Raw genomic sequence first — 19,123 nt, 5'->3', positions numbered from 1 at the left:
AGAAGATCAGAAGTAGAAAATATAGATCAATGATTTTGGAAGACATAGAGGATTACTCAGGAAGATGATTGGATTTTAACAACGATTCATTTTCAGAAGCCATCAAGGACTGAAGAGCGATTGCTCATTGGTCGTGAGCGAGTAGAGCTAACTGAGCCAGAGCGAGCGGATTTAGGCTTGTTTGACTTCTCGCTCACGGATGATCGAGAAGAAGTGGAAGATTTCTCGGATGCCGGCTTTGTTTGAGAATGACTAGATGGCGGTCGGGAATTGGGAGTTGGTGATTTCGAGTTACTTGTAGCTCCTCTTGGAGTTGATTTTGTGGAAGGAGTAGCTGCTTTTGAAGCTGACTTGGACGCTTTTGAGGAGACGAGTTCGGGTTCAAGAAGCTCGAGAAATTTTGTGTAGCGATATTTTCTCGCAATATCGCTTGGAAGTTCCCCGGCCTTGTTCTTTCGTTCTGTAGCTCCCTTTTGCAAGAGAAGGTCGACGAGATAGATACTTTCGGGGGATTCACCGGCCATGACTGCTAAGTGGAGGAAGGTGTTCTGGTCTTCAGTCGAGCGGTAAGTTATGGAAAAACTCTTAGTTTCGATAATTTGCTTGGCCGCTTCAAAGTGATAGTTGCTGACGGCGATGCTTAGCGCGGGCGTTCCATGCTCGTCCTTGATGTTCGGATCGGCACCGGCAGCGAGGCATTCTTCTACGCGTTCGAGGTTGCAGCGCTTCTTTTTCAGCTCGTTGAGAAGAATCCGTTCTTCGGCAGGGATTTCTTCTTTCTTCGTCTTTTGGGACTTTCTTGGTTCCTCAAAAGTTGTTGATCCAAAAGCGACTTTCTTCGGCACTTCTTTTCTCGGAACATATTTTCCTTTCGCATCACGTGCGATTGGGAAGGTCATCCTGACTTGAATCACATCTTCTTCATCGTGAATTTCAGCGCCGATGATCTTTTCAAGTCTGGGTTCTGAAATCGCTTCCCTAAACGCTTTGTTCTGTTGCGCATACGTCTTCAAATGCTGATTGATGTGGTCGATTTGCTGGTTCCATTTTCCGTTGCCTGGGGAAATTGCTGAAATTGCTTTTGAATTAGCCAGGGCGGTTGTTTGACGCTCCATTTTTTGGAAGATTTCGTCGGATTCCTTTTGAATGCGATGGCCTCCAGGGTAGAAGAGGCCGACGGTTTGCGTTGAGCCGTTTCTAGTGACGAGAGTAGGAACTGCCCTTGGAGTAGGTTGCATTGGCTTGGGACGAATGGGGAAGGGAACGGTTTCCCATGTTTCCTGAGCGCCAGGAAGAGCTCCACACCAATCGCAGTAACGCGAGTCGGGGTTGTTGACTCTTCCACAACCAGAGCAACGGATCAAATTGCCATTCAGCTTTGGTGGTGGTGGCAGATCATACTGGCTTGGACCGTAAGAAGCTTGGAACGAGTGTCAAGAGAAAATATCGTTTGGCGACTTACAGTTGAAATTAGCTTGAATTGGCCCGGTAGATGCATGCATCTTAGTTTCATTCATCACTCTTGTGTTGGCTAGGGTGAGTCCAGGAGCTTGATTTGTCGTTGGCAGTCGCTCACCCGTTGCGACTCGACGGAAGAGAACGTCGTTTCCAACAGTCCTAGTTGTATCCATCATCGTCCTGAAAGTTAAGCGTCATTTGAACTTTTTAAAGGTATCCTACCGGCTTGTTTGTAATCTTGATTCTCTCGACGCTTCGATGATTTCGTGCATCTCGTTATCTGAAGTTATTGCATCAGTGAATTTTTTAATATTAAATTTTAACTGATAAAAATTTGAGCCAAGATTATCAGAAAGACATCGACGATAACATACCAAAGTAGAGTTTTAACATATTTTTTATAGCACTTACTTTCATTATCTTCCTCGTCAGACTCTGACGGTGCCCACTGGACCACAAACTCCTTCGTGATAACATTAGATGATCGTCCTGATGACAAAACTGCGATCGCTTTAACTGCTCTCTTTCCTTGTCGTAACAAGATGCCGGTGCCATCGTATCGGTAGGTGCGCGTGTTGATCGTTCTGCTGACTCGTTCGGTCGGTCTACGTAGATGATAATAAACAATAATTTGATTTAAATTGTCACTTTGATCCGTCGGTCGTATAGAAGATATCAGCGTTGGGACTTGTCGGGCAAGTAAGGTCAATTACAGTATTCGAGTCAATAATGCCCTTCCCAAGCCATCTGCGCGGAGCAATGAGAGGAGCCGCTACTGATACGACCATCAGGTCTAAATCTTTGGGTAAGCTTTGTTTTAGAGAACTATTCGGAACATTTTTTTGAATCAGCAGAATCGCAGAATTAGAATAATTACAATTGTAAGTTGTAGGTATTTTAGAATCGAGTAGAAAGAGCGCGTTTGAATTTTTCGAATTTTTCAGAATAAAATTCTTGCAGAGTAAAATCAGGCGCGACAAGGGTCCCCTTGGGAGACATGGCTCTTTGCGCAGCTTTCAAAGAGTCGAAGGTTCCTCTGGCTGTGGCTCCGAGCATCGCAGCGCCGAGTAGGACTCCGTTGTCGGTGTCGACGACGACGACTGGTTTTCCAGTCACGTCAGCGTGGACGCGTTGAAATAACTTAAAAATTGTAAAAAGACAAGTCGTCAGGGGCTACAAACTGTTTGTTACGACTATCGACATTATAATTACACGGTAACGAGGTACACTAATTGACTTCTGACGTCATACCTTTGATCTAGCCAGTCGACCAGTTAAAACAAGTTCGTTGACAATCACCTCAGATTTATTCTCAATTTGCTCGATTATCATCCTCGTACCCATTGCCAGCCCTTGAATAATGGAAAGGAATAATTCTTCAGCTGCGGAATGAATTGCGAGATTATGAAAAGATCCACGTATAAGAGGATTTGCGAGGGGACTTCTATTGCCATGGAAATCTGGTATGCATAATACATCCGTAAGAGCCGGTAGATTCTGAGCCTTTGATTCTAGCTCAGCAAAGGTTGATTTTGTAAGATTCACGAGCCAATCGATAGTGGAACCTGCAGATGTCTGCCCCCCTTCAAGTAAGAATTCGCCAGGAAGAATTGCTGATTCATAGGGTCCCCAAACACCGGGCACGAACTTGCACTCTGGAATCAACATCATGTGACAGTTAGATGTCCCAGCAATCAAAGCGAGTCTACAACTTGAACTGGACGAATCAACACTAGCTTGGAGAACACCGAGAGCTCCAGAATGCGCATCGATAAGACTCGCGCTGACGGAAACGTTTTTATCCAACCCAGTCGATTTCGAAAACGCTTCAGAAATATGTCCAATTGCTTCGCCAGGGAGCTTCACAACCCCCTGCGTTTTACTTTTCAAATCTTCCAGCCCAAAGTCTACCAAGAGCTTTTCTTCCCAATCTTGCATCTCCGCAAGCCAGCCCCATTTACAGACAAGCGTGCAGACCGAGCGAGCTTGAACCAAACTAGCTTTGAAGGACAAAAAATCAGCAAGATCAAACACATGTTTCGTTTTTTCCCAAGTTGTAGGGAGCTTTTCTTTGACCCATTTTAACTTGGGGAGCTCCATTTCTGGCGAAAAGCGGCCGCCAACGAAATCATGCGCTTTAGCTTCCAGATCATTTAGCTTGGAAGTTTCATTTTCCGCTCTATGATCCATCCAAACAATTATGTCCTCTTCGGAATCAGGATCATCTGGATGAACAGAAACACCATCAAAGTTTTCATCGAGGAATACAAGACTACACGTCGCAGCAAATCCGATTCCAGTCACATTCAGAGAAGCGGAGGAAAGAGTTTGTTTTATGACACTTTCGATATTTGCCATAATATCTTTCGTCGATTGTTGATAAAACTGTGGAGCGGGCGATGAAATGCGAATCGGAGACGTAAAAGCCTCTCCGTGTTGTTTGCCCGTCATGTCAAATGCGGCGCATCTAACAGAGCCCGTGCCGACGTCTACGCCGAGTGAGACTTCTACACCGGACATTCTAGTCGAATAATTACAGTGGACGATTCAGATTCAATCACGATTCATTTTTATGACGAATGAAACAAAACGGCAGTAGATAGTTTAAAAGGTATTTGAACATGTAAAGTAGACATAGAATTAAACTAAAAGGCGAATCGTGTTCTAATATCTTCCAGCTTTTTCGAAACTTCCGCAAGTTGTCGATCCATTTCCTAAAGTCTGTGGTGAAAAGAGAGCTAGAAAATGTCTGCCTGACCTCCGCAATTCCTTTCTGTTGATCTTGGCCGAGAAGCGAGAATGCTTCGCACAAATCACCATCAACGACGCTCTTCTGGGGATAGTAATATCCTCGGAATGCCAGATGATCACGTCCAGTCTTTTTTGGGTTCGTTTTACTGTTTCAAAAGATCAAACTTTAGACCGCAACAAGACAATCAACAGGAAATGAGCCCGTGCCAAAAATAAGTGTTCCTGTCTCATGTGCATCTCCAGATTTTGGAAAAAGTCCGCATCTTCGTTACTTGCGAAGGGCACTAGAATTCCAATTCTTCCTGACATCGTTGCGTACACGATGCACTCACCACCACCCGGAATCAAGATTGTTTTCTGTGGAATATTAAGCAATCGATGAAACGAAAAAAAAAAACAAACCTGAATAGAAGTAATCATGTCTCCCACAAAGAAGTTGTTGATAGTTTCCGCCTTCTGCGACGCACCGTTCAAGTTTCCTCTCGACCAGAGAGCCTTTGCTCCACTGGGATCGTCCTAAACCCTCTTTATCAAATGCAAGAAGCGACGTGAAAAGCACCTGTGTATCTTCGTTCGTCTCTGATGGCAGTCGAATGACGGAAACACTTCCAAATTTATCGGCAATGACTACAGTCGAATAATCCAGCATACACGCTGCTGTCACCCATCTAAAAATGATGAGCATTTGTATTGAACTCTTTTCTGCTACCTTGGATAAGTATCGTCAGCGAAGATTGTGAGCTGATTTTCTTTTATTCTGTATTTGATGAAAAACGCCGATTCTTGCTGATCAAATGCAATAATTCTCTGTCCGGCAGTAATAATCTTTGTCACTCTGTACGGAATCGATCGGAGCTCGCACTTTCGGAGCATTTTCTTCTTTCCAAGGTCGTAGATTCGAAGCAAGTTTCCGACGCCGATGAGAACACGGCCCTAAAGATTAGGATTTTCCTCCTTGATTTCAACTTTCAGAGTGCCCCTTTTAACAATTTTTGTGTCCTAAATTTTACCTGGAAGGGTGTGATCGCAGTTGGAGCATCCTCAGTGTAAGTTGTGTGAAGGTATTCAAATCGCTCACCAGCGTGTATTCGGTAAACATGAAGTGATCCTCCTTGGCTCTGGCGAGGGTTCAAAATCAACGAGTTACTAGTTCCAACAAGCAAGTACCAATCGATCATACCAACAGACTGGAACTTTGTCAAGCACATCGAGTGGATTCCCTGTCCTTGCTCAAGCCACACGTGATGAAGAGTACCTCCTGTTTCTGGCGAAATGATGGAAATTTTACTAGCCCACATGCCCATGCCAGCTCGTGGTGAGCCGAAGTCGGACTCTGGCAACTCCTCTTTGAGAAAAGCAGCGGCCATTTCAGCGGCCAAAGCTCGTTCTTCTGGCGCTGCCGAAGCAACAGTTTCTTCAGCGATAGCATTCTTGCGCTGCTTTTTCGTCTCTTCAGTGAAAGCGTTGTGATCAGACTCGGCAATGACTAGATTCGCCGTGTCAGGATGAATGACAAACTTTCTCGGGGTCAATTGAAGTGGATTGCGCACTTGGTTGAAGACAGCACCGAGTTTTTCGAGAGCGAGAATACGGAGAGTGTTACCGGCGATGGCGACGATTCCTTCTGGACACTGCTCGCTGCTGAAGCCAGTTGCGCTGTCAAGAGCTTCGTAGGATAGTGGAGTCAAGTGGAATCGCTGCTGATGTCTGTAGGAGAGCCAAGAACGCGAAGATACAGCGAGGACGGAGTTTTCGCCTTCGGTCATTACTTTGTAGAGCTTGACTGCCTTTGTTCCGAGATATCTGGTTCGAGTATCTGAAATTTCACCGGTGACAGAATCAATCGTGGTTCGCAGGAGAACTCCATTTTGAAGGCCGATTTGAAGGACATACTGGCCCTTGTGCTCTGTAATGGCCACATCCTGCGGAACAGTTGGAAGGGCTTGCATAGTTCTCGGCTGTAGGCAATCGGATGGGTCTAAAGAAATGATCCTCACAGTTCCATCAGAAAGGCCGACGGCTAAAAATCGACATCGCTGCTCGCCAGAAGGAACGTCTCCGACGTCGAGGGCGACAATTTCACTGCCAAACTCTCTTCGCTCAGTGTATTCGTTGAGCTGACCCGTGGGATCCATCTCGAAGTATACGATTTCTCCACCAGTTAGGGCGATAACAACTTGCTGGCGATTGCAGGCGCATCGGACAATCTGCTTGCGATCAGGTGCTCTCCACTCGTTAACGCGTCGATCTGATCTAATGTGGCGAATGCCTTCTGGATAGATTTGGACCAGAGCATCTTCGCCCATCAAACCAGTAGACAAAGTAGGCGTGGTTCCGAGAAAGCCGGAATCGGTGATTTCCTCGACTGTTTCACCAATGGAAAGTACAAGAGTAGCATTGACGAAGGAAACGATGATATAGGAATCATGATCAGCATCGGCCGAGGTTTTGACCGTCCAAACAGCGTTGGGATTCCCCGGAAGTTCGGAAACGGCCATTTCGGATACTTCCAGACCGTGTCGGAGGACTCGTAAAGTCGAGCGAGGTCCGCGTCCGCAAGTGACGTACAACTGTGGCGTATCTTCATTCGCCAAATCTGCGACTTCGCAATTAAGAACGGGCGATAACGAATCCATTTCGTCGGTGAGAGCGAGGTTTCGAAGCCCACGAGGAGTGAAGAAGAAAGTTTCCCCCTCTTCAAGAGGTTCTGCTGATGAAAACTCAGGCTCATCGTCATCCTCCCCGAGTCGAGTGATCTGGTAAAGATTGTGATTGCCAAACTCCCCGGCGACAAAGAGGAAACCAGTTCGAAGGACACAAAGAGACGAAGCAACAGGGACAGTATCGAAGTACTTCAAACGCATTTCTGTGACAATGTCTTCTTCGGTTTCAAGCGTAACCTTGAAAATGTCACCCTGCTCGGTCTGGAGCAAGAAGAAAAACATAGATCTGGTCTTGTGAGTCGCGTGGGCAACGATGATCATTCCTCGCTCAGGATCGTCCAGATCATTTCGTCTTCGTGGAATGGGAAAGCGAATGTCTGGCTGATCGCCAAAGTTCTTGTAGATCAAATAGTTTTCCGCGCAGACGATGACTCCGCCAGGACCATCAGAACCGCCAGGAACTGGGATGAGCATATTGGCAGCACATTCGAGCGGATCTGTGTACTTTCTGACCACGTGATTCAATCCAAGATCGAGCTCGTAAAAGGTGAGGGATTGTTTCGCTTCTTGAGCAGCTTCGCCGGTTGGATCTGCATCGGCATCTTCGTAGTCGAGTTCGATAACGGCAAAGACGGGATTTTCGAATCCAACGTCGAGTCCGACTGGGTAAAAGTGAATCGTGGAGCTTTTGTGAGCTTCAAGAGGGGACGAGATCGTTAGTCGAGCTTGCGCATCTCTGTTGAGGATGTAGACGAGTTTCTGTTTTTCACAGGCAGCGATCATAATTGCCCGACCCTTGGGATCATGAGCAAGGAACTGACCGGGCACGATTCGGCGACTCATCGACTTGCCGAAAGTCTCGCAATGAACTCGGTCGAGCGAGCCTTTTTCAGGGTTGTATTCGAGAATGCTGATTCTGCCGGAGTCGGAGCCGAGGACGATGTAATCCTTTGTACCACCAGTAAGACGGAAGGAGATCATGGATCGAATAAGTGAGAAACATTCCCGAGAGCAGATTGTGTGGACTTTTCCGGTATTCGGATCCGGCTGAAAAAAAATGAGATTGAGTGGGGATTAGCCTACAATTTTATATACCTTGATGATTTCCAACAGAGTACCGCGGGCGACGGCAATTTCCTGCTGCTTCTGCCCCGAGTAGTTTCCATGGACGGCATGGGTTATATTCGTAGATTTCTGTAGCGTCAAGTTATACAGATGCATGATGCATAGATCAACGTACCGGCTAAATCAAATTTTATCTTTATTTGATTTTATGATTCTAGGGAAGCGATTCTTTTTTTCACGCCTTATTTTAGGGTGCTCCTAAAGCGTTTTTTTGTTGCTCCAATCGACTGTCTAAAAGGGCCGAGGTCAGGTTATCCGTTTCAGTTGTCACTGACAGTAACTGGCAGAGTTTTGAGCAAAAAATGAGGAATGAAAGATACAGTAACTACTGCAGGGACATTGTTGTGTCATCAAGGCTCATCGCCGACTTTTCCAATCCAATTCGCTGAAGTACGTTGTTGCCTTTTTTCGCTTTCATGGAAGTGTTTTTCTTAAAAGAAGGTAAGTTCTCACACTTTTCAAGAAACCCCTTAGATCAAATTTTCTTATCCGAGCTAGTATCCTCCTTATCCGAGGCCGGCTGGAGCTTATTTGTAATTTCGAGGGGTCGATAGTACTGGTCGTTGCACCTTGCGGAAATTGCGAATTGTCGCAAGCTGCTGGGGTGCGCTCGTAGGGTGGTGCTAGGTGCGCTAGGGTGCACTTACGCTCAGAGATTATAAAAAGAGTCACGGCGACTTTTGTCGTCATAAACACACATAAATCGTAACAACGAGACAAAAATAACACACTCAGAGACCGAAAAAATAGAAAGTGAAAAACATGATTCCTAAAATTGATGCTCAAGTTTTAGTCATCATTATTCTCGGGGTTTTGCTTATCATCACAATGGGACTTCTCGTATTCACCCTTTGGCAAGCAAACATCCTAATCGACAAGGAAAAGAAAGAGAAGATCACGAAGCGAGGCCGCGAATACAAATACAGACTGCGTCGATCTTTAGAGAGCAACTTTGGCAACTACATCAGAACCGTCCCATCAGAAAACATCGTCAGAGATCCGAGCAGTCTGTACTCCAGTCGCTGCGACACCTCTTGGTCTCACGAAGATGACCCGATCGACGCAAGAATCGAGAGATTTTCGAAGCACTCGCCGGACATGAGCTCTTTTTACGCCGACAAATGGACCGTTGTATGATTATTACGGTATAAAACTGCCAATCTGTACAAATTTGATGTAAAAATAAACAAACAGCAAGTACCAACCTCGTTAGTTTGATTTCCCCGAGCAGCGTGCCAGGCGGCCTCGATTTCTCCTCTCGTAGGAACGAGTAATGTAGGTGCCCGCCTAATCATTCTAGGACGCGGGAAATTATGATTACTGAACACAATTAATCAAAATGAAATAGAAACACTTATGAGTGTAAGGAAAAATAGATGGTTTTATTGGTTATAAAAAGAAAATGGAGTGGATTCGACTCTTTTGAGTCATCTTCATATTCGTGCTTCCTAAGCAGTCGCCGCTGGAGTCTAAAATTGCTTCTTAGAAAAAGACAGGAAAAAGGGATGAAAAGACTTACCGATTGGGCGCGGGCGTGCTGTCTCAAAGCATTGGCAAGCCATTCAATGGGGTCGCTGGGCTGCACCTGCACGAGTTCGGAGAGAAGATCGGTCAGAACATCACCAAGCTGCTCCTTGACGTAAGCGCTGTCCAAGCCAGTGTTAGCTGTCTCAGTCATCTTTGGTTTTATTTCAGTCTGAAAGAGAGGCTTTTGTGAGCAGCGAATGGATGAATTTGAAAAGTGCGAAAATACGAGAATTGAGAATTGCAAAGTCTGAAGAAAGGACAATGGGTTTCCGAAGCAAACGATTTTTTTTAGAAATAAAGAGCTAGTCAATATGGCGCTTGACTATGCTTTTGATGATGTACAATGCGCTTTTGAGGTGCAAAAAGAAAGAGCTTTTTGAGGAGACAACAATCTTGAGTCTCTGAGAAGTATTTTGCCTGAATTTATTATTCATACGGACACAACTTATGAATTTTAGATCAGTAGTTACCCTCGCCGATTCAAAGTTATCTCTAAGAACAAAACTAATACTCAAAAGTCGTAAAAACAACATCTTTCTTTTCGCACCATTCCTGTCAATTTGTTCACTGGTTCCGGTGACCTGAATGAGTCTTTGACCATCCTGCTCCGGGCCGTATTTTATCAGCGTGTTTGTCCCTTTTCGAATCTCTTCTATCCTTGCCCCTGCGTTGCCGACAATATAGATGAAGTACTTCGAAGGGAGTGTAAATTTCTTGATCCAAACTTGATCCCTTCCAAATTTGTCTCTGACTGGCTGTGGGGCAGATATTTGGACGGGCTTGCTTGATTGTTGTTGATTGTCTCGGACTCGCTGGTCGCGTAAAAGATTGTCGTTCATATAGCTGCCTCCGAAGCCGCCGTATTCTGAGTTGTTCCAGCGGTCGGGATTGTAAGGCTGGAAATATGTCATTGCGATGGTAAAGAAAGAGCTTTTGATACCTTGGCATTGCTTTCGTCAACGTTAGATTCATGAATCGTATCGAGAATGTACCCAGATGAGCTTCCCTTGGCATTTGGAGATCCTCCAATGATGATCAATCGATCTACAGATGGAAGAGACAGTTCAATATCGCTACAGATAAGTAAAAGTACCTGTGGAAAATGGGCAATTCATGGGCATAATTCTGATATCAGCGTTCCATTCACTTTTGCAATAGCTTTCAAGATCATCTGGCAGTACGGATAGGGCTATTTCGGAGACCATCAAACGAATTGGAATGTTTTTTCGCAAGAACTCGTCTAGTTGCTCTGCACATCTTCCAATCACTTTCCCTCCTAATAATTAGTAATAAGCATCATTCCGTGGCTCTGTCATTTAATTACCGAGATGATAGTTTTGCGTTCTGATTGTGAGAATTCTTTCCGGACTATTCGAATCTGGAATCATCACTGAGCAACCGTATTCTTCCCTGAGTTGCTTTATCGTGCTCCCGCCAATGCCAATCACACTGCCAGCCGTTTTAGCTGGTATCAACACTCGACTCACCACTTTCCAGTTCATTTTTTGGAAATCAGCTGAGCCGCGAGTTTGATTGTTTCTTCTGTCACCCTGAACTCATTTTTAACCGCAAATATTGCTCTGAAAAATTACCTGTCTCGGAGAACCGTTTGGACTTTCTGGTCGCTCAGGCTCGATGTCCATATCATCCGGGCTTTTACGAGGGTCATCTCTGTAGTTTGTCCTCTGTTCATCATAACTCGGTGATCTCCTCGAACTTCTCCTAGGATCCCTCGGATCTTCAGGTTCTCGCGAATGATGTCTTGAATCTTCATCTGGATATGATAATCGTCCCTCATCATTTTTGTAATCGTCATTTTGCTCTCTGTCCGACATGTTTTGACTGAAAATAAATCGTTCTAACAAGTTCTAGAAAGAAAATAATGAAGAAGAAATGTTGAATTTATGGAACAGCAAGTTTAAAGCCAGTTTTCGCCGCGATATCTTCGGGTGTTTCCTGACCAGTAACAATATTAATCGGGTGAAATTGCGGGGAGATTTCTAGTGCTTGGGCACCATCTTCTCGAAGCTTTTCTGCTGTTGTTTTGATGTCCAATGAAATGTTTTTCTCCTCGCATAGAGCTTTCATCGTGCTTATTTGCTCCAACTCAGCTTCTTTTAAAGATTCCACATGCGCCTAAACAGAAATTTAATCAGTTCGAAAGCGCTCAAAAGTACCTTTAATCTGGCAAGTTTCCAGCGAGACTGGCTCATCAGATGTTCATCAATCGTATACCACGGATTCAAGTGTGCAAAGCAAACACACATGGTCGGAAGAAGGCAAATTAAAACTGTTCTGAACATTGCCGACTGCACCGCGCGCAAATATTTCTTCAGCCTCAGCGTCGTAAAACTGATTCCTCCCTTCTTTACATTACTCGGTACTTCTTTTATCGCTTGCTCGATTTCTGAAGACAACAATGATAATCTGCTGCTGTTGAAAAATTCTTACCATATCCGGCTTTGCTATTCTTTGGAAGTCTTCTGTGCCACGGAAGCTTGAAGGGTTTCTTCTCTGGTTCCAGTATTTCTTTTCGGAAAAGCCCGGAGAAAATATTATTTTCTAGTTTTGGCTTTGTCGAGGCCAGGGTCAAGTCTTCTTGAAAGTTCTGTTTGACCCATTTGTCCGATACCGATTTGAATCGTCGACTGACTGTGACACGCAACATTTTCTGATCCAAAAACTTGTTGTATTTCTTTCAAATTAGAGAATTTATGAATCATTTGGTTAGATAGAGCAGTGTTATGCATATGCAATACAGGTAATTATGTTCAATGAAAAACGGGGGACTGTAAAAGTGGCAGTAGACGGTCAATTTTTACTAAGAAAGTGAAAGAATAGGAATAGAAGACATGTTACTTGTTTTGCTCATTAATCGCTTTTTCCAACTCGGCGCGGCGGGTTTGAATCTTATTGTAGAAATATCGCATGACAGCCTAATCGATTTCGTTAGGGATAGGGAGAAGGAGAGCGAACAAACCTCATTGACCCATTCTTCTTTGAAGGTTTCGCTTTTGCGTTCGTTGTCTGGATTACCCGCCATGTCCTGCATTCCTAAAAAGAAGGATTATTCAATCTAGCCTTGACCAAATGACCAACCTCTAAGATCCTTAGATTGAGAAGCAATCCAGTCAGTAATGAACTCCTGTGGGTTGTTTGAAAATCCAATGTAAAAGTCTCGCGCAACGCGAAGCTCTTTGATCATTTCAATATTTTGGAGAATCTTTCGATCTTGCGTTTGAATTTCATTCTGAAAAAAATGTCGTCATTTGTTCTAAAAATGGATAAAACTACCGCTGTAGCTGTGTCTCGAAGGAAGTTGGACTGGACTTGACGAAGCGGATCGTCGATTTCCACCTCGATGTCGTAACAAGTCGTCTTGTTTCTTGTCGATTCGTTCGGATCGCAGCTGATTTTGTGGTGAATAGCGATCGGGTCAGGGGGTGAAAGGAGAGGATGCAATCGGCCGGGAATATCGGCGAAGCGGATCTTTTCAGTGTTGAAAATTTGGCGCAAGTACTGGTCCAAGTTGATCCAGATTCGATCATTTGGATCCTGAAAGCGAGGCTTTTCAATTGTAATTTTTAAGAATGTACCTGGAGCTTGTTTGTCTTGATATATTGCCACAGAGCATGAACAATGACGCTTCTTGTTGCCGTGTGGATTCCCAGAAGCCTTGCGAGTCGCATGTCGAGCTACAGTAATGTATAAATTGACTGAAAATAAAGTAATTTCATCTTCAAACCTTGAATTGAGCTGGCTCGTGATTGAGCATAAACATCATCGTGCATTTTACATCCTGGTCTCCTAAAAACACATGATTCTTTGAAATGCTGTTCGAGTTTTACCTTGTCTTTTGACTTGAAAACCATCGGTCTCCTGAGTATTCGACTGTCTGTGCCACTCGACCAAATGATTATCGGGGCCGTAGATGTCTTTGTCGAGCTCAATGACGAGCGATTTGAAGAACGTCGAGAACTTTCGCTTGACTTTACCAGATGCTGCTTCTGGATTCTTATTGCTTGTCAACGCCTCTGGCTCTGAAAGGGAAAGATAGAGAGAAGAGCACTTTATTGATGGTTTACCAAGAAGTCGGCCTTCTACTCGAAGCTCCCAAGAACCAGTTTGGTGGTTCTGATCCGCTGGATTTGCGGGAGAGAAGGAATTGGTGATGAACAATCGAAGCTTCTTCTTGATCTTCTGTGGCCGTTTCAACGCTTCTTGCATTTCTAGTCGCTTTCGCATGATAGTGTAGTCTACTCGCCGCTCGAGATGAAGAAGATCAGCGTAAGCTACAATTTTTGAGAGGATGTTTTCTTGCGAAAAAAAGAACCTTGGCTCTCGGGGACGAGATCTCTAACACTAGGTGGTAAAACACGGTCACCAGGCTTTTTCTGCTTCATCGGCTTGATCTTTTGGTTTTCGTTCATGATTCCTTGCGGCGCTGGCCTTTTCACTGGTTGCTGAGGTCGGGAAGGCTGAGCGGGACGAACTGGGGGACGATAACCGACCGGGGGTCCTCCTCGCCACTGACCGGGTGGTCCTGATGGAGGACCGCCAAAACCAGGTGGTCCGGTCATTCCTGGACGAACCATCCCTTGAAAGTTCATTCTAAAAGAGGAAAAAGGGCTGGTTAGAAGAGAAAAATTTCATTATGAAAATATTTGTCGAACATTTTTAAATAAAAAAAATAGAGATTTCTGTAGTGAAAGAAAAAAATTGAGAGAAAAAGGTTGAAAAACTAGAGCTGAAATTCGTCGAGATCAGAATACTGCGCCTTGAGCTCCGCCGGACTGAGGCCGAAATCGAGCAAAAGCGAGCCATATTTCTTGAGATAGTCGAGCCCGTCGTCTTCCCACTCGACTTTGAGGGCGGAAATCTTGTGCGAGAGGTCCATGAAGGCATTGTGAAGGACACTTTGGTAGTTTGCTTCCAAGCTTTCGATTTTGGTCGTCAAGTTTTTGATCTTTTCGTTTTTCTCGTTCATCGCTTGCTAAATCATTTAGAATCGAATTCGCACAGGAAAGGAAATTACCTCGTGGGCTGATTTGGACTCAGAAAGATTCGTCTCCAAATGCTCGATTCTTCGCATCAACGAATTTATCTGCGATTGGTACTCTCCCTCTTCTGTGACTCTTTTTAGCGTTTCTTGCTTCAAGGAGCGCTGGAAACTCTCTGCGACATCGGTCAGGTACTCTTGCTTCGTCACTTGCTTTGTTTCCTCTTCCGTCAGTTCTTGAGCCATCTTTTGCCGCTCTAAAATGACATTTTTCGAATGAATAAAAAGTACTTTTACTTACCATCTTGGGCCTTTCTGGCGAGAGAAATGTTTCTGGCGACTTCCATTTTGAGCATTTCATTCTCCAATTCTAGTTTTTTCAATTCCTGTTCTTTCGTTCCGCCAACTTCTTTCGTCTTGGACGTTTTCTTTCCTGCCTTCTTCTTTTTCGGTGGCATTTTCTTTTCTCGGAGGGTGGAGGTGGAGGAAAAGGGAAAAAACGCGCTTTTGAAAAATGGCGGAGCTCACCTTTTTCTTGATCCTTATTGGCTCCCGCGCCAGTTCGTTGCCCGAGAGAGAATTAACTCATCGACTGCAGCTCGACCATTTTTGGCGAAGGCGGGATTTCTCGAAGAAAATTACAATGCCGAAAGTTGGTATCATTGGTGCAGGAATAGCTCGAAATTTATGTTTTCTGTTTTTAATTTTTGATATAAATTTTTGTGATTGTGGGCCAATCAAAAGGCTTATCTGATTGAACAATAGTATTTAATATACAATAACAAACATACAATAATAATCTTATTGGCTTAAACTGAGTAGAAATTTTTTGAGCTAGAAAAAAGGCATCAGTGGACTAAGCGCAACCTACCGCTTGGCACGATATTGCCCGAAACACCATGTCCATCTCTACGAAAGCTCAAGCACCACGGGTGGTTGGATCAAGACCATGAAAACTCCATCCGGCGGTTTATTCGAAACAGGACCTCATTCAGTCAGAGTGGCGACGAATTTACAGTCTTCGGCTTATGCACTGTCTTTGATGACAGAACTTGGTCTAGGAAAGGTCCCGGCTTTTATACTTTTATACAAAAATCCATTCCGAAAACTTTCTTCTCAGAAAAAAGCCTTGGCAAGAAAACGACATCATTTTACGAACCGCAAAGGACCCCGCCGCTCGATTCCGCTTCGCCATGTTCGACGGCCAAGTCACCCGCCTTCCTTACTCTCTTCCCAGCGCGCTTTTGTTCAACAAGCTTACCTGGGCGGAGAAGGTGCAAATGGGCCTCGGCCTTTTCAAGAAGCAAAACCACCCGAGAGATGTGAGCTTGTACAATCTTATCAAAAAAACCTTCGGACAAAAACCAGCAGATTATTTTATGAACGGTTCGATTAATCCATCGTCTTCTTCGTTGATTTCAAAACGAAACGATTGAACCTCTGAAAGCGATTCGATGACTCGAGGAATCTATGCCACGAGTTCCAAAAACCTCACAGTTCCAAATACCCTGGCGGCGGTGGAGAAATACTTCATGACTGGCATTCCCGCTCTGAACATATTAAAATCAATTGGGAACACGGACTATACTTTTCCGGCCAAGCCGTTTTTGGAGCCTTATTTTTCGCAGCCGATGGACAGTGCGAAAAGTTCAAAGGCGAAAGTTTGGAGTTTGAAAAACGGACTCGAAGACATGATTCTCAAAATGAACGAAGAAATCGACCGTGCTGAAAATGCAACGGTTCATGTTAACACATCCGCGGAGCTGATCAGAAAAGAGGGAAAACATCTTACAATAGCGGATAGCAACGGCGAAGAAAAATCCTTCAACCAGATTTTCGCTACTTCGAGTCCCAAAATCCTCAGCACTCTTCTCCACCCTGACGACTTTCCCCAGGAGCTTTTTGAACTCCTAGAAGGATTTGAATCGACGAATGTTTATGTGACCCTGGTCGAGTTGAAAAATATGATCTTGCCGAAGAATCCTGGTTTTGGCTTCCTCGTGCCCAGTTGTGAGAATCCGGATATACTCGGCGTCATTTATGATTCTTGGGACGGGATGTAACTTATCATTAAGTTTGCTCAAGGCAAATCTAAAAAGTTTGATTTTATATTCTACTTTCTATCCTGTGATACAGTAATATGCCAGAGCACGACGGCAGAGGAGCCAGGTATACAATCATGTCTACTCGTCCTCAAAAAGAACTGCCTAATCTGGTGCAAGATGCATTAGGAGCAATTCTCGATGACTCTTTTCAAGTTTCTTGGACACATCAAGTTACTGGTAAGACCCTGGGCTCGGCAAACTGTGTTGAAAACCTGAGTCAGGTTCTGCAGAGCCGCGTTGCCTGACTAAGGTTTTCAACACAGTTTGCCGAGCCCAAGTAAGACCCTTTCAAGGGTGTCAAAAACGATCGAATAAAGGGGAAATCGTTGTTGACACCCTTAAGTCTCAGTTTTCTACATTTCTTTAGCCGATATTCCTCTGATGAACAAGTACCACCTCGAAAACTCCGAGAAAGTTCAACAACTCGCGCAAGAAAATGGCATCAAACTTTTAGGAAATACTTTTACAGGCGTTTCCGTTAATGATTGTATTTATTATTCAGCACTTGCTGCTCAAAATTATTCAAACTCTCTCGATTACAGGGAACGCTTTTCTCAATAAATATGTGTCTCTTGAATGAGTGTGTCGAATAGACTTTCCGAGCTAGTAGGCAGTTTACAGTTGCATTACAGTGATTGACGAAAATTCAACTGCCGACTACCTGGAGCTCGAAAAACGGAAAAATCAGTTTCTCTTTCTCTCTGTTTCTTATTTCTGAATGGCGAGGGGGAGACTCGTTCTCGCGTGAATAGCACCGGCAGCATATAAAAACGCAAAAGCTCAAATATGCCACAAAAGCAACGCAGTTCACCGTTCGGATATAAAACTGTGTTTCCTATTTAAACAGGCTCTCATTAAATTTTGTTTCGGCGCTCCTCTCACTCTTTCTCACACGCGAAATATTTGTCACACATTCTATCTCTTCTCACTTTCCAAAGGAAAAGGCCAATTCAGCATCGTTAGGAAATTAGTAGTTGTACGTAGTATCGTTTTATTATTATTTTCTGATTTATTCAGCAATAAATGCGCCATCTTGGGACCAATTTCGAAACATTCATAGACCATCTTTGAACCAGAATGCGGATTTCAAATGAATGATCTTGGATGGAGAATCTGTTTTATTCTGCCCGAAAAAGCATTTGCTTGAATTCTCGATACGATTAAGTTCCCGGAAAAGATCAACTCATTCAAGAGGAATCAAATGGTCGATTAAATATTTACATCATTGCATAAAATTCACGGTTATGCTCGATGAATAGAGATTCGGTTGCGTTTAATATATATTTAAAAGTATTACAAGGGTAGTACAATAGGTAAATTCTCATCGGAATGTTTGCAAGGCTAAAATAAGAAAGAATAAGAAAAGCAGGATTTATTTTCTGAGCGCGATTTCGGTCCATCTTCCGCTGATTTCATCAAGTTGTGATTTCAGGTGATCGTTTTTGATTCTTAGATCTTCGTTTTCCACCAACAAGGCTTCGTTTTTCGCAGACAGCTCTTTTATCAGTTCGTCCTTATTTGAAGCTGCTCTTTTTGAGGAAACAGAATATACCTTACATTTTAAAATAGCAACTATCGATATCTAATAATCTTAATTGCTTATCAGTAATTAATCTTATCAAACAATTGATCTCGCTAATGAACCTCATTAGCAGCAAAATCAGCTGCAGTTTTCTCCCACCTGCTCGATTTTGGCGGCGCACCAGATCCAGGCTAGCATAAATACGCGGATCAAAATCAGTTCACCATCAAATCCAATCATATCATCAAAAACCAACAATGATCGCCACTCAATCTTCTCAACTCTCCCTCTCCGAAATGGATGCCTTCTTCGCTCGCTCGCTGAAAAAGGTCGAAACTTCCCGAAAAACACGAAAAGCATCAACTTCTCTCCGACCGAAGACACGAAAATCCCATGCCGAAAAAAGAAAAGTTCAAAAAATCGAAGAGTATCGAATTCGACAAGATGTTTACAACAACAACTTTTCTTCTATTTCAACCCTCTTCAGGAGGATCCTTTCTATCGGCTGTGTTGATGAAGGAACTCCTGTATGAACATCTGTAACAAATATTTTGTAAATAAAAATATTAAATTTTACGAAAAGTTTTTCTGTTGCCTCTTCCTTTTGCATTTTGATCGTTGCTGACTCCAAGAATGCTCAATCATAATTCTCCTCCATCGCTCCAATCTACGGACCGTTCAAAGAGGAGACTTAAAAGATCTCTTACCGGAAGCCTCTTGCAAATCGTAAAAATTTTTCGCTGTGTTCGTAATAACTCGGCCCGTCTCCATCTTCCGGGAGCGTTCGAATGGCGAAATGAGCCGGCAGAACTGATCGGAAATAATCCATAAAGTCGTCGATCTCGCACTCGAAGATTTCGCTACGGTGGAATAGAAGCATCGAAGTGGTTAGCTTCATAAGCAGTTCTTGTGTGTCATCTGGTTTCAGGAGCAATAAATCGAGGATTCGCTTGGAAAATGCAAGGGGAAAGCG

At 43.9% G+C, this 19,123-nt stretch overlaps 9 protein-coding genes and 1 long non-coding RNA gene across 10 annotated transcripts; 2 read left to right on the top strand and 8 right to left on the bottom strand.

Moving 5' to 3' along the window:
• Positions 1-13: 13 nt before the first annotated feature.
• On the bottom strand, positions 14-2,322 carry LOC145698656 (double zinc ribbon and ankyrin repeat-containing protein 1-like). The gene is made up of 5 exons (XM_081775871.1): positions 2,107-2,322; positions 1,870-2,063; positions 1,681-1,738; positions 1,463-1,638; positions 14-1,420 (listed from the first exon to the last, which is right to left on the bottom strand). The coding sequence occupies exons 1-5, from the start codon at positions 2,244-2,246 to the stop codon at positions 93-95; spliced, it is 1,896 nt and encodes a 631-aa protein (XP_081631997.1). The 5' UTR covers positions 2,247-2,322; the 3' UTR covers positions 14-92.
• LOC145698657 (FGGY carbohydrate kinase domain-containing protein-like) lies at positions 2,292-4,017 on the bottom strand. Its single transcript, XM_081775872.1, has 2 exons — positions 2,710-4,017; positions 2,292-2,598 (listed from the first exon to the last, which is right to left on the bottom strand). Exons 1-2 carry the CDS (start codon positions 3,976-3,978, stop codon positions 2,356-2,358), a joined length of 1,512 nt encoding a protein of 503 aa, XP_081631998.1. The 5' UTR covers positions 3,979-4,017; the 3' UTR covers positions 2,292-2,355.
• LOC145698654 (splicing factor 3B subunit 3-like) lies at positions 4,005-9,295 on the bottom strand. Its single transcript, XM_081775870.1, has 9 exons — positions 9,203-9,295; positions 7,968-8,427; positions 5,220-7,919; positions 4,919-5,142; positions 4,769-4,877; positions 4,612-4,725; positions 4,417-4,566; positions 4,217-4,336; positions 4,005-4,172 (listed from the first exon to the last, which is right to left on the bottom strand). Exons 2-9 carry the CDS (start codon positions 8,091-8,093, stop codon positions 4,104-4,106), a joined length of 3,612 nt encoding a protein of 1,203 aa, XP_081631996.1. The 5' UTR covers positions 8,094-8,427; positions 9,203-9,295; the 3' UTR covers positions 4,005-4,103.
• Positions 9,296-9,358: 63 nt separating this feature from the next.
• On the bottom strand, positions 9,359-9,724 carry LOC145699185 (uncharacterized). Its single transcript, XR_014133985.1, has 2 exons — positions 9,517-9,724; positions 9,359-9,466 (listed from the first exon to the last, which is right to left on the bottom strand). It is a non-coding gene; the product is annotated as an uncharacterized LOC145699185 (long non-coding RNA).
• Positions 9,725-9,826: 102 nt separating this feature from the next.
• On the bottom strand, positions 9,827-11,398 carry LOC145697937 (heterogeneous nuclear ribonucleoprotein K homolog). The gene is made up of 7 exons (XM_081775144.1): positions 11,117-11,398; positions 10,849-11,074; positions 10,618-10,800; positions 10,465-10,568; positions 10,072-10,420; positions 9,995-10,016; positions 9,827-9,941 (listed from the first exon to the last, which is right to left on the bottom strand). Exons 1-7 carry the CDS (start codon positions 11,357-11,359, stop codon positions 9,827-9,829), a joined length of 1,242 nt encoding a protein of 413 aa, XP_081631270.1. The 5' UTR covers positions 11,360-11,398.
• Positions 11,399-11,407: 9 nt separating this feature from the next.
• LOC145700736 (uncharacterized) lies at positions 11,408-12,196 on the bottom strand. The gene is made up of 3 exons (XM_081778059.1): positions 11,976-12,196; positions 11,702-11,931; positions 11,408-11,660 (listed from the first exon to the last, which is right to left on the bottom strand). The coding sequence occupies exons 1-3, from the start codon at positions 12,190-12,192 to the stop codon at positions 11,427-11,429; spliced, it is 681 nt and encodes a 226-aa protein (XP_081634185.1). The 5' UTR covers positions 12,193-12,196; the 3' UTR covers positions 11,408-11,426.
• A 22-nt stretch (positions 12,197-12,218) lies between these two features.
• On the bottom strand, positions 12,219-14,158 carry LOC145700735 (SWI/SNF-related matrix-associated actin-dependent regulator of chromatin subfamily D member 1-like). The gene is made up of 9 exons (XM_081778058.1): positions 13,858-14,158; positions 13,610-13,816; positions 13,373-13,564; positions 13,270-13,331; positions 13,121-13,219; positions 12,819-13,079; positions 12,624-12,774; positions 12,505-12,578; positions 12,219-12,460 (listed from the first exon to the last, which is right to left on the bottom strand). Exons 1-9 carry the CDS (start codon positions 14,132-14,134, stop codon positions 12,380-12,382), a joined length of 1,404 nt encoding a protein of 467 aa, XP_081634184.1. The 5' UTR covers positions 14,135-14,158; the 3' UTR covers positions 12,219-12,379.
• Positions 14,158-15,136, bottom strand: LOC145700737 (uncharacterized). The gene is made up of 3 exons (XM_081778060.1): positions 14,825-15,136; positions 14,560-14,780; positions 14,158-14,517 (listed from the first exon to the last, which is right to left on the bottom strand). The coding sequence occupies exons 1-3, from the start codon at positions 14,979-14,981 to the stop codon at positions 14,266-14,268; spliced, it is 630 nt and encodes a 209-aa protein (XP_081634186.1). The 5' UTR covers positions 14,982-15,136; the 3' UTR covers positions 14,158-14,265.
• A 30-nt stretch (positions 15,137-15,166) lies between these two features.
• On the top strand, positions 15,167-16,586 carry LOC145697936 (uncharacterized). Its single transcript, XM_081775142.1, has 3 exons — positions 15,167-15,179; positions 15,369-15,918; positions 15,971-16,586. The coding sequence occupies exons 1-3, from the start codon at positions 15,167-15,169 to the stop codon at positions 16,584-16,586; spliced, it is 1,179 nt and encodes a 392-aa protein (XP_081631268.1).
• Positions 16,587-16,606: 20 nt separating this feature from the next.
• On the top strand, positions 16,607-17,204 carry LOC145697047 (uncharacterized). The gene is made up of 2 exons (XM_081774183.1): positions 16,607-16,805; positions 16,996-17,204. The coding sequence occupies exons 1-2, from the start codon at positions 16,664-16,666 to the stop codon at positions 17,187-17,189; spliced, it is 336 nt and encodes a 111-aa protein (XP_081630309.1). The 5' UTR covers positions 16,607-16,663; the 3' UTR covers positions 17,190-17,204.
• Positions 17,205-19,123: the final 1,919 nt, after the last annotated feature.

Source organism: Oikopleura dioica, chromosome 2, assembly GCF_907165135.1.
Source record: "Oikopleura dioica chromosome 2, OKI2018_I68_1.0, whole genome shotgun sequence".
Lineage (NCBI taxonomy): Eukaryota > Metazoa > Chordata > Appendicularia > Copelata > Oikopleuridae > Oikopleura > Oikopleura dioica.
Note: the sequence above shows the minus strand (reverse complement) of the source record. Positions and strands in the feature narration are given on the sequence as shown.

Coding starts and splice junctions, on each gene's coding strand:
- LOC145698656 (XM_081775871.1), bottom strand. CDS start 2,246: ATGGTCGTATCAGTAGCGGCTCCTCTCATTGCTCCGCGCAGATGGCTT. Junction 2,064..2,106: donor TATACGACCGACGGATCAAA/GTGACAATTTAA, acceptor TCATCTACGTAG/ACCGACCGAACGAGTCAGCA. Junction 1,639..1,680: donor TCAAGATTACAAACAAGCCG/GTAGGATACCTT, acceptor CTTAACTTTCAG/GACGATGATGGATACAACTA.
- LOC145698657 (XM_081775872.1), bottom strand. CDS start 3,978: ATGTCCGGTGTAGAAGTCTCACTCGGCGTAGACGTCGGCACGGGCTCT. Junction 2,599..2,709: donor GTCGACTGGCTAGATCAAAG/GTATGACGTCAG, acceptor ACAATTTTTAAG/TTATTTCAACGCGTCCACGC.
- LOC145698654 (XM_081775870.1), bottom strand. CDS start 8,093: ATGCATCTGTATAACTTGACGCTACAGAAATCTACGAATATAACCCAT. Junction 5,143..5,219: donor CTGCGATCACACCCTTCCAG/GTAAAATTTAGG, acceptor CCTAATCTTTAG/GGCCGTGTTCTCATCGGCGT. Junction 4,173..4,216: donor AACAGAAAGGAATTGCGGAG/GTCAGGCAGACA, acceptor CACAGACTTTAG/GAAATGGATCGACAACTTGC.
- LOC145697937 (XM_081775144.1), bottom strand. CDS start 11,359: ATGTCGGACAGAGAGCAAAATGACGATTACAAAAATGATGAGGGACGA. Junction 10,569..10,617: donor GAATTGCCCATTTTCCACAG/GTACTTTTACTT, acceptor TTCCATCTGTAG/ATCGATTGATCATCATTGGA. Junction 10,421..10,464: donor TTGACGAAAGCAATGCCAAG/GTATCAAAAGCT, acceptor ACATATTTCCAG/CCTTACAATCCCGACCGCTG.
- LOC145700736 (XM_081778059.1), bottom strand. CDS start 12,192: ATGTTGCGTGTCACAGTCAGTCGACGATTCAAATCGGTATCGGACAAA. Junction 11,932..11,975: donor GAATAGCAAAGCCGGATATG/GTAAGAATTTTT, acceptor TGTTGTCTTCAG/AAATCGAGCAAGCGATAAAA. Junction 11,661..11,701: donor GGAAACTTGCCAGATTAAAG/GTACTTTTGAGC, acceptor ATTTCTGTTTAG/GCGCATGTGGAATCTTTAAA.
- LOC145700735 (XM_081778058.1), bottom strand. CDS start 14,134: ATGAACTTTCAAGGGATGGTTCGTCCAGGAATGACCGGACCACCTGGT. Junction 13,220..13,269: donor ACGAGCCAGCTCAATTCAAG/GTTTGAAGATGA, acceptor ACATTACTGTAG/CTCGACATGCGACTCGCAAG. Junction 12,579..12,623: donor TCAATCTAAGGATCTTAGAG/GTTGGTCATTTG, acceptor CCTTCTTTTTAG/GAATGCAGGACATGGCGGGT.
- LOC145700737 (XM_081778060.1), bottom strand. CDS start 14,981: ATGCCACCGAAAAAGAAGAAGGCAGGAAAGAAAACGTCCAAGACGAAA. Junction 14,781..14,824: donor CGCCAGAAAGGCCCAAGATG/GTAAGTAAAAGT, acceptor ATGTCATTTTAG/AGCGGCAAAAGATGGCTCAA. Junction 14,518..14,559: donor AGTCCAAATCAGCCCACGAG/GTAATTTCCTTT, acceptor TAAATGATTTAG/CAAGCGATGAACGAGAAAAA.
- LOC145697936 (XM_081775142.1), top strand. Junction 15,919..15,970: donor TTTTATGAACGGTTCGATTA/ATCCATCGTCTT, acceptor AACCTCTGAAAG/CGATTCGATGACTCGAGGAA.
- LOC145697047 (XM_081774183.1), top strand. CDS start 16,664: ATGCCAGAGCACGACGGCAGAGGAGCCAGGTATACAATCATGTCTACT. Junction 16,806..16,995: donor TTGGACACATCAAGTTACTG/GTAAGACCCTGG, acceptor ACATTTCTTTAG/CCGATATTCCTCTGATGAAC.